Here is a 12075-nt window from a genome sequence, read left to right on the forward strand (position 1 = left end):
CTTACACGTGCAAAGTTCCAATTTTTTTTCAATTTTGACCTCTTATCAGCTATTTTTACTGGCTAAAAAACAAATTGAATTTGTTTTACAGGTCCAAATCCCCTATATATCAAGTTCCAAGGCTGTAGACCAAAAATTGATAGAGAAGTTTGGTAGAGACTGTTCCTCACTTAAATATATATATTTGCTTGAGCTGTGTTTTTTTTTTAATTATTTTTCTTCTATAAAAAACTGTTTAATTCATTTTAATTTAAATTCAACTTCACACGTGTAAACATTAAAACCATTTAAATCAAATACGCATCATCATTACTTATAAATCATGTAAAAATGATTATAATTAACTTATAAACCATATAAAACACACACTTTGATGAATCTAAAAACTGCATATGGAAAGATCATTCATAGCAAATTACAGATTTCTATGTTCAGCAGTTTGTGTATTTTCTTTTTAATTTCTAATGTAAAAAAAATCTGAATTTGAATGTTTTTATTTTCCAGTACCTTCTGCATTATTTGAAAGCATTACATGATTGGTTTCAACCATACGTCTGGGAAAGGGTTCCATTAACAAAAACCTGTTGGTCCATTCTTCGTGATAGTTACCATGGTAAAACGAGCTTAAAGTTTAAGCCACAACATATTGCCGTGTCGATTATCTATTTATGTCTCCAGTGTTATGGCCTTGAAGTGCCACATAACCGATCTGCACATACCAAATGGTGGACGGTAAGTTGTATCATATGCAAATGTTTACTAGCTCTTTTATTTTTCTTAAAAACATAAAAAGTATTAGTTATACCTATAATTTTTTTTTATTCTACATGGGATTTAGAATGCATTCACCGTACGGGCTGTGTTCATCATGATTGTTGTTCCAAAGTTGTTTGATTCAGTCAGTACTGCAACAAAGTAATTCTTCTTCCAAACAAAAATCACAAATCCCACTTATAAACTAATAACAAGTCGAACAGCAGACTTGCAAAGTAAGATTTTTCATGACCAAAAACAAATCATAAGTCTCATTAGCATAGTCTTTTAACAAAGAGCCCTGAGGACTCCACCTACTCAGAAAGGCACACTGGCCTTAGCAATCTTCAGAAAAACCAACTGCCCAGCATTTCTCAGAAAACAACAATTGATTTCTTCAAACATCCAAGTCCTGCTTCTCCAAAAGGCCAGCCTCTGTCTCCCCTTCCCATCTCTTTTCATCCTGGGCTGATTCTGGGCTTTGTTAGTGATCACCATTCAACCACCCAGAAGATATACAATGAAAATAATGGTCAAACAGTCTCGATTCAAGGGAGCTTATCTGCAGATAATCTTTGACGTTGCTTTTCTCAACAAACTCCTTGTTCAATGAGATAATCGCTTTAAATCAAAGAAACAAAATATCTCTTGGGTGACCAGACTCCAACCAGATTTTTAATTTTTTATGTTTCCTTCTTTTTCCTTTGACCAAACTTCTATCACCTGCAACATCTGCCATTCGTATGCACTGCTAAAACATGCAGTGTGATGTGATTGGAAAAATGGTACGTTTAGTATATTTCTAAAGTACCTCTCTCACCAAATTGTCACCCAGTTTTCTTATCGAGCGTGTGTTCATTACTGATGCGTGTGTTCATTACTGATGCGTGTGTTCATTACTGATGCGTGTGTTCATTACTGATGCGTGCGTTCATTACTGATGACACACACAAGTTTTCATGTCAACTTGAATATTATTTATCTTGTCACCATCGTTTATGTTGTTCTACCCACAATTTTCTACCCTTTTTTTTTTTTTATTTCTTCTGTTTCTCTTGTCCTCTCGCTAACCATGACCAGCATAATACGAAATCATCTACTCAAAGTTCAACAAACATCTGTCGTTAAAGAGGGCTACATTATTTTACGGACAGGATTTAAGAAAAGGAATAAGAAATTTTAAATGTTAAATTTTCTTTTACAAACCAGAAAGTCGGTGAAGGTTTTAATAAGAAACCTGCATTTTCTTTAAAAATGGAGTTTGCCTCGTACAAAACTTAGTAATATTATATGTAAATTCCAATGCCAGCGTGATGCTGTCTATGTGGAGCGAACCAGTGTCCACTTTGAAACAAGAATCGGACAATGTTTTCGTAATACAAACAAATATAAAAATAAAATTCTCTTCAACCCTACCCACAATAATCTAGATTTTGCGATTGGCCAACATTTATTGGATAATCCAGAATGTGGTTTGGCATATAAGGACAACTTTTTTTTTTTCAATATTGTTCCAAGGCTGATCGAGTTATCATTTGAAAATTCTCAAGTTTGTCTCTATTGCACATCTCAGGCCCTCTCTCTGCCGGCAGAAGAGGTTCATTAATACATTGGATCTTTTAGGCAACTTATGAGAAGATACCATAATTATATATGTATGCGTTTATATACGTATATGTATAGCTTTCCTGCCCACTCCCTCTTGTGTATATTTTCTATGTGAAATATACAAATGTTTTCCTTTTTTTTTCTCTCCTGTATATTCATATGCGAGATATATTCTCTTTTGCAAGTTTTTTTTTACTCTTACAATATCTGTCTTACACACACACACACACATATATATATAAGCTCCCACCCTCTTGCTTTTTTTTTTCTCTCTTTTCCTTCCCTCTTTTTTTCTATATTTTTTCATAGTAATTGTAAATATGTCCTCATTTTCATTTTATTTTTTACTTCGTCCCCTTCCTTTCTTTTTTAAAATCAAAATACCATCAGTTGCCCCTGATGAAGATCGAGAAAGATGTCTTGTTGTATATTGGTTTATATTCGAGGAGATGATATATTAAAACGTGTCATGTGTTATCTAGTGGATGTAAGATATTGTTCATTTAACAGACAGATAATAAACGTATAAATCGTATGTATGTTGTTTAGCCAGGGGACATGATATTGACGTGTAAACCGAGTCATGTTGTATCAGACTTATTGCACGGGATATTTTTACAGTTCATATGTAAGAAGAATAATATATGCTTCATACCTTTTTCTTGAAGAGTTCTTCTGTATCTTTCCGCTGCTCCATGACGAACCATGAAGTGATCAGCACCATATAATTGAGACAACTGTTCTTATTTGTGAAACAATTAAAACAACTCTTTATATTTTTGTAATATAAATTTATTACAGTTGTCTCAATTGGTTTTCACAGGATCTGCAGTTTCTACATTTTCTGTTCATACAGCCCACTCCTAGCTGTCTGTCCACCCTTGTCTAGACGTCTGTCTGCTCTGGTGGTCAATCCTCAACTCTCTCAATCTCTCCAAAACTAACTACATCACGTGTTCTCTTACGTCACCTAATTACGTGTCTTATACCAATCTAATCCACCTAGTTATTTGTTTATTCAAAACCCTAAAATAATGTTTACATATATTTTCTATTTTCACATTCTTTTTGCGATTCACACGCCAATTATTTCTTTCGCAATTTAATTGTTTATTCTTCTAATCATAATAACTGATCCAGTGACCATCCGTCGCTCAAATTAATTAACAAGAATACAATAACAATAATAATGTTTTGACCATTGCTCCCGCTTGCCACAGTTAACAGATACTACACTATGATCACAGCCTAAAGGGTCATAACATTACAGTCTCAGGTTAAAAGCGACTCTCTTAGCTGTCATATGCGCGTGTGTGGGGGTGTGTATATATATATATATATATATATATATATATATATATATATATAATCTCAATTCAGACAATAGGAATGAAAAGTTAAGTGTAAACTTAAATCTAATATAAACATTAATATTTGTATAGTAATCTCAACCAAATAAAAAAGCTCAATACAACCACAATAGAGCTTGTCATCAAGAAAAGAAATGAAGACTGTAAATTTTCATTTACAAGGAAATTTATTGTTCAACAGAATACTAAAAAAAAAAAAGTGTGCGTGTATATAATTTCTTTAATAAATATTTGTTTCATCTTTTTAAAATTGCAACTCATCAATTGCAATCTCTTCTTTCTTGTAGGTGTTTTCAGAAGATTTGAATCTGGATATTATTCGTGATGTGATACTTGACATAATCCAAACCTATGAACTGGAGAGCAGTTAATAAAAGCTGGTAATTTGTCATTTCTCATATTGGGACTTTGGTATGCGTAACTTGTATTCTTCCTTGCTTGAAGATCTCCAATGTAGCACAGGAAAAAATAATAATAAAAATTTTAGATTTTAGAGTAAATCTTCTGGAATAAATAATAATAAAAATTTTAGATTTTAAAGTAAATCTTCTGTTTGTGAGATATGAAGCAATACAATTCTACCAAAAACTGTTTAATTGGCAGAGATTCTTTTTAAGTTATCTCCCTTTGATTGCTAGAACTTAAATAGTGATTTCATTTACATCCTCACCGGAAGGTTACATTACCGTCTATAAATTTAATATTCCCTTGACACTTTCTCCTTTAGAGAAAGCCAGTTCAACCCACCTAGGGTGAATGCCATACGGCAGCAATAACAGCATACGAACTAACCAATTATTTTCAACTACAAAAAAGGACTTTTTTTTTTTCTTTTTAGTCTGGTAAATCGTCGCATTTGAGTAAAACCATGACATCTCGCTCTATCGAGAAGAAATCTATGAGCAAGGGAAATAATTTAAGAAGCATCTCGACCAATGAAACATGTTTTCATTTTAATTAAATCGTGAATATATAAATATAAAATGATGTTCACGTCATTAAAGAAACGTTGCGAACCTGTTTTTGCTCTGTCATTATTTTCATGGCAAGTACTCAACTGAGTTCCAATCTATAGTACCCCCTTGCCAAACATTCACAAAAACACTCGACTAACTACAACCACTATCAACAATTTCTCCCACTCTATATCCGTACTTAAATCTGAACACATTCCATGAATAAAGCTTCTTTCTTAGAACTGCCTGACCTGCTCCGCTTCCTGGCTGATTACAATATCGTAGCCTTCAAGTCCAATGTAAACAAGTTCTTGTTGAGCCATCTCCTTATAAAATAAAAATTCTACCCAATCTACACCATTAACGAGTACTACACTACCACCTCACATTCATTAACCCTTATCCTTGACTCTCTTGTAAAAAAATAAAATAAAAAAACAATGGATCCACACAACCAAATGTTTGTATATCTTCAATTTTTCTTTCTTTAAAATCAGCAGTCCAATCATTGTTTTGTGGTCCTTCATCATTTTTCTGCATACTCTATATAAATAAAACATGTATATGTGTGTTTGTGTCAATATTTAACCAATAAGCTCTTATACTACTGGTCACATGACACTGAAATTAACAGGAAATAGTAATCATACACCAAGGATGGTTTATAACGAGTAAAATCTTTGTTTGGATAGATGAATATTACGCACAGAAATATGTTGGCAAGTTGAAATAATTTAAGAAGTATTTCGACCAATGAAACATGTTTTCATTTTAATTGCATCATGAAGATATAAATATAAAATGATGTTCACGTCATTAAAGAAACATTGCGAACCTGGGTAGAACCAATAAGTCTCCTGTGTGTCATGATTAAGTTGCTGGAATCCATATTAAATAGAGAAGTAGTCAACCACCTCAGCAGAAATAACCTTCTTAGTGACACGCAATATGGTTTCCGTTTTGCTAGATCTACAGCAGATGTGCTAACGGTTATATCTCACAGGATTAGCGAATCTCTCGACAAAGGCTTCGTTTCTAGGGCAATTGCTCTTGACATATCAAAGGCCTTCGATAAGTTATGGCATAAAAGCCTACTTCACAAGATTTCTAGCTATGGTATAACTGGAAATGTTTTCTCAATCATTAAATCATTTCTCTCTGATAGGTTCATAAAAGTAGTGGTTGATGGGCAGAAATCAGAAGCTCACAGTATTAATGCAGGAGTCCCTTAGGGGTCCATCCTGGGCCCAACTCTTTTCCTGATCTACATCAATGATCTCCCAAAATACATACTTAAATCATTCATTGACATCTATGCTGATGACACGACCATCTATGACAACACATCAAAGGCCGTAAATGACAAAGTTCTCTCTGATTCTCTCTCCTCTGATCTTGAGCACATGGTACAGTGGGGGAAGAGGTGGCTGGTTACTTTTAATGCATCTAAAACGAAGCTCCTATCATTACATCATCAACGCTCTTACCCCCATCTGACATCAATTAAAATGGATGGCTCTCGTCTGGGGGGGGGGGCATGTTTTGATAAGCTTCTGGGCTTGACCTTCACTCCTGATCTGAAATAGAACACGTACATCAAGTCTGTTATCAAGGTCGCTGGGAAAATGGTGGGATCCTTCTACCGCTCCAGAAGATATATCACTAATGATGCCATTCTCTATCTATATAAAAGCCAAGTACATCCAAGGATGGAGTACTGCTGCCACATCTGGGCAGGAGCTGCTAAAAACAGCCTATCCTGCCTTGACAGAGTACAAAATAAACTTCATAGCTTAGTGGGGGATGCCCTTTTCTCTTCCCTGCAACCTCTCTCCCACCGAAGAGACGTTGCGAGCCTGTCTTTGTTTTATCGTTATTTCCATGGCAAATGCTCGTCTGAACTCCAATCTCTGGTTCCCTCTCGCCAATCTTTCATGATAAACACCCATCTAGCTGAAACCATTGTCAATAATTTTCCCCACTCTTTATCTGTGCCTAAATCAGAACGTAGATTCCATGAACAAAGCTCCTTTCTTAGAACTGCACGCCTGTGGAACTCTCTACCGCTTGTCTGTTTTCCACCTGACTTCAACTTGGATGTCTTCAAGTCCAACATAAACAAATTTCTGATGAACCACCCCCTTAAGTAAGACACTTTATCAAATCTCCAATACTAAGGAATACTACAATACTATCCCATTGATTACTGTACACACAATAACCCTTATTATTCGAGTGGCTTCTGGGCCTTGATAAGTGGTGACCTCCATGTAAAAAAAAAAAATGTTCATTTCAACTTGCTTACATATTTTTATTAGTTTTACATATGTGCAAATTCAATTTAATTTCAGTCATATTTTTTTTCCCCCTATAAACACATGTAATACCAATGTACGGCACTCCTCTGCTTAAATAAAATCCCCCCCACCCCATTATCTTCCTTTCATTCTATCTGTTTCACTTGTTACTTCTCTTTTCACGATAGCAGTGAATTAGTAGCAACACTAGTTACTGAAGCGATATGGTTGCTATGGAAACCAGTCGTAAAAAACGTCACTCACCTTATGTTTTTTTTTTTTAAGGATTTTGAACACCAGTAAATTCATCATAACTTTTGTTTTACTCAACGAAAATTGAAAGTTTTTTTTTTTTGTTTTTTTTTTTCACAATATAGCTGAGAAGGTGATCTATAAACTGTAATAATTGTTTGAAATTTGATCGAAAAATGAGCAGTGAAGCTTTAAAGCAGTTCTAAATGACTAAAACTTTCACTTAACCATATATTCAAACATTACCGTGTTTGAATGATGTATAACTTTATTATATCATCAGAACAATAAGGAAAAGTTAAGGGAAAAATTAAGAAAAAACCTCTTTAGGTCATGGCATTTCGAAGCTAAATATTTCTCATCAGAAGAGGAGTAAGGACCAGAATCATACAAATATAGAAAAAACTGGCTTAATGACATTAGATATGAAATGAGAATGAAGAAATAGGATATGATAAAAATAATTAAAGGTAGGTACAACATATAAAGGTGAATCGGAATGGTGGTATATATGTGTGACTGCTCGAAAACTGGTTCTGTGGTACCAGTTTACAAGAATTCTGGTGAAAGAACTGACCCATTAAATTATCGCCCCATTAGCCTCCTCCTGCTTTTTGCCAAAATATTTGAGTCCAATTAATCAAACTCTAGTCCATCACCTTACAGCTGCTAAACTTCTGACCAACCAACAATGTGGATTTAGGCAAACCCGTTCCACAGCAGATATCCTAGCTGTAATCTCTGAACGTATATACCATTCATTGGACAAAGCTGGAGAGGGTAGAGCGGTAGCTCTAGATATATCTAAGGCTTTTTTGACAGGGTATGGCATGAAGGTTTTCTCATGAAAAACAGATCAAAATGGTATCACTGGAAGAAGAATCCTTGACATAATTAAATCCTTGAATAAGAGAAGAATCCAGGTTATCCCTGATAAAATTGTCTCTAAGATATTTGCTGATGACACCACGCTCTATAACAGACACGGGGGGGGGGGGGGGGGAACGAATAACCACATATCTAAAGCAATTGCAAAAACCCTAAAGGAAGATCTCCAATCTTTATGGAATGGGGACAAAAATGGATGGTCACATTTAATGCTTCCAAGACTAATAATTGTTTCCTGTAATAATTACAAGAAACCTTCTCAATCACTAATAGCTATGGCTAATGATCGAACTACCTGAAAGTACTTCGTTCAAATTCCTCAGCTTAATGTTCACAGGAAACATGAGCTGGAATAGATACATCGAGAACATTGCTGCAGCTGCTAGAAGGTTACTTACACCTGAAAATATCCTGTACGGCCACAAGGCCACTATTTACCCATGTATGGAGTATATTTGTGACATTTGAGCTGATGCATCTGCTACTAGTCTTTGACTCTTGGACAGAGAAATTGCCAACCTAATAGGTCCCAAACTGTCAACTAAGCTTCAACCTCTATCCTATCAATGAAACGTTGCATCCCTCTGCCTGTTTTACAAGTATTTTAATAGTAGATGCTCTGACGAACTACAAGCCCTCATACCCACTCGACATAAATACCCCCCCTGTACAACTGTTTGGCAAGGCTTTCCCCTGTCTGTTTTATTCATTTTTTTTTTTTTAATTTGATATTTTATTTGCGGAAGTCACTGTCGCAGACTGGCTGTCAAATCAATTCCAAGATACACTTTGGCTGGGAAACTTATTCAAGCACACTTAGTGATCTCCCTTAGACTATTCACTTTACTCAAACCGGATATTACACAACACCAATATAGCAATATTGAAATTCCAAATACACACTTTAAACATAATACGCTAAAATTAATCATTTATATTCATTAAAAATAGCTACAATAATTCCCAAGAATACTTAATATTCATCACAACTTGTATGTTGGAAATTAATTTGACAGCCAGTCTACGATACTGACTTCTGGAAATAAATTTAAAAAACAAATAAATAAAACAGACAAAGGAAAGCTTTGCTAACCAGTTGTATACATTTCTTTTTTATTCCCCCCCCCCACACACCTCCAAAGAAGAGATTTTACTCTTGAAAATTAGGGACATTAACACCTACTATCTTATACAAGACATTATGTTGGCTAATAAACATAATATAATGTATAACGAATGCCTACAGCCTACTTGAGAACTCTAGAGCCAAAACTGAAGAGCTGCTGCTCAAAACAACGATATATTATAAAAAGGCTGGCTGGGAAGCCATCAGGGATCTCATCAGAGACACCCCATGGGGAAATATCTTTTCTCCTCCTGCTGAACTGCAATTGAGACCACTGAATGATTTAAAACGGCAATTGAAGCACATGTTCCCAAAAAATTTATAGCAAGCCCCACTCTACCCTACTAAAGGATATAACCAGCATAAACATAACAAAAATAAGAATATTTTGCAAGATATAATTTGGGACGCTGAAACAATCAGTAGAACAATGAAAGAATGTTAAATAAAAAAATTAAAAAATGATTACACGATTACCGTAGCCGAATTCCGGAAATTGCTGAAGCAGTTTACGAAAAGGAAACAAGTTAGTTAATCACCGAACCTAAAATATAACAATATCAAGTAACAGAATAAACTTGCTAAAAAACTGTTTGCTTGAAACGATGGTAATTAATCAAAAACAAAAATTAAATAAACTTGTTAATTAACGAAAATAATGAAACGTTTTTGAAGGAGATTTTGAAGTATTTAAGCTGTCAATGTAATTTTTTTTTTTTAAACGAAAATAAAAAATTAAAAAGTGAGAAATTTGTTTTTCTCTATTTTAGGTAATCAGTCATTTCTGTCCATGATTAAAGTTTATTTATTTTTTTATTATTATTATGTACAAATGTATTAAAAAAAAAAAAGAGGAAAAAATAACAACGTTCAAAGATTCTGCACAAGATAAAATATTCGGGGGGTGGGGGGTTCGTTCTCTTAAATAAAGGAAGCATTTTTCATTGGCTAAATTAGACAATTGTTACTTGACATTGTTATATTTTAGGTTCGGTGATTAACTTTGCTAACTTGTTTCCTTTTCGTAAACTGCTTCAGCAATTTCCGGAACTCGACTACAGTAATCGTGTAATCATTTTTTTTTTTTTCGTTTAACATTCTTTCATTGGTCTACTGATTGTTTCAGCATCCCAAATTATATCTTGCAAAATATCCTTATTTTTGCTATGTTTATTCTGATTGTCTCCCTTAGATTTGATGATCCGTTGACAAGCGCCGAATTTCTTAGAACACATTCGATTAAAATACTTGTAAAACAGGTACAGAGATGCAACATTTCGGCAATGGGATAGAGATGGAGTTTGGCTGATAGCATTGGACCTGCTAGGTTGTTGACTCGTTTTGAACGCTGTTTAAGAGAGAGATATTAGTGGCAGATGCATCAACAATATTCCATGCATGAGTGAATAGTGACCTTGTAGAAATATAGTATACTCTCAAGCATGGAAGAGAGAGCGTACCTTGTTCGCAGCAACCCTGGCAACGTCCTCAATGTATTTGTTCCAATTCATGTTGCTTGTGAATGTTAAGCCAAGCAGTTTGAACAAAGAAGTTTTCAGGCAACATGTTATTAGTCATGGGATTCAATGGTTAAGAAGATTTATTTTAATTGTTAAAGTATAACGGGACCGACTGAAACATCCACACCGGGTGTCTCTAACCTCGTCGAACTGCACCTGATATGACAGGTGTTCTTTCAATCATATGTTGTCCCGTCACAAGTTGGCCTATTGATCGTCTTCACACGCTGTGTTTTTGTGGTGGGGTGCTTTGCCTCTCAACCAAATCGTCTCCTATCCTGTGTGGTTTCTGGATACATTGGTTCCTCTGCTGGTCCTTGCAGCTTGCTGCAAAATGAAGTGAGTCCTCACCACAAACAAACAGAACTCCAGTTTATAACAATAACAAGCTATTTATTAATTTCATTACTTCACAATGGCTACTATCTAAATTGAGGTGACTGACTATAACAGTGAATGATGTAAGACCAGACAAGTAAAGTCACAGATTTCTCATTAACACAGGCTAGTTAACATTACAACAGCAGGCCCTGAGGACCCTCCAAGTCGGGAGCGCTTGACCAGCCCAACCATTCAGTTTGCTGGCTACGACTCTACTCATTTTAGAATTTCTTTTTTCTGAATCCAACCCTTTTTCCTCACCTCTCCTTCGGAGAGTAGTTAAAAACATCCTTTTTCTCTTCCTCTCAGAGCCTTCCCTTGTCTCAACCACTCAACACCTCTCTTTCTCTCTCTTTCCTGGGAACCTGGGAAGGGGGTGGTTGTTCACACTGATATCTATTGGCAGCCCCCTGGGTTTCTTTGCCCAGTACTGTGTGGCCCTTATCATCTAATGTCACTTCTAATACAAACATCTCTTTTGACATCTCGGAGATAATTCCAATTCTGTCTCCATTTTTGAGACAATATACCATCTGGTTTGCTTGTAACAAGTCCATAATGACAGCTCGGCAGTTGGTCCTATTTTGCTAGCCAAATCTTTGCATTTCTCAGCACTTCTCCACCCCATCCCTTCCAGTCAAACACCCCACCTCACTGCAATATACACCTCACTGCAATATACACCTCACTGCAATATACACCTCACTGCAATATACACCTCGCTGCAATATGCACCTCACTGCATGCATTCATGACACCATAGCGTCACAAAAAGAAAGAAGCTTAATCTTGGCAACATTAAATGTTACCATCCATTTATGTCTCCAGTTCACTACAGACTGCAGGTTTTCCTTTAAGGTTTCAGCCATTGCCTTTGATATGTGTTCGTTCGTTTTCTCCTCCTGTCTGCTATAGAGCGTGGTG

At 35.4% G+C, this 12075-nt stretch overlaps 1 protein-coding gene across 6 annotated transcripts in view; it reads left to right on the forward strand.

Moving 5' to 3' along the window:
• LOC145294109 (cyclin-Q-like) overlaps nt 1-12075 on the forward strand; it is a 106681-nt gene that overhangs the window by 21869 nt on the left and 72737 nt on the right. For 4 of the 6 annotated variants that reach the window (XR_013869822.1, XM_080141192.1, XM_080141193.1 and 1 more), the window contains exons 5-6: nt 505-732; nt 4019-4111. Coding sequence is in view for 4 of the 6 variants with exons in the window: in XM_080141192.1 (XP_079997318.1) it covers nt 505-732; nt 4019-4102 (312 nt within the window). In the remaining 2 variants the exon portion in view is untranslated. Of the gene's footprint in view, nt 1-504; nt 733-4018; nt 5147-12075 lie in introns of those variants that run through there. The other 2 variants (XM_080141191.1, XM_080141188.1) reach the window with 2 other exon arrangements.

The sequence above is a fragment of the Euprymna scolopes genome, chromosome 15, assembly GCF_053919585.1.
Source record: "Euprymna scolopes isolate OS-2025 chromosome 15, ASM5391958v1, whole genome shotgun sequence".
Taxonomy (NCBI): domain Eukaryota; kingdom Metazoa; phylum Mollusca; class Cephalopoda; order Sepiida; family Sepiolidae; genus Euprymna; species Euprymna scolopes.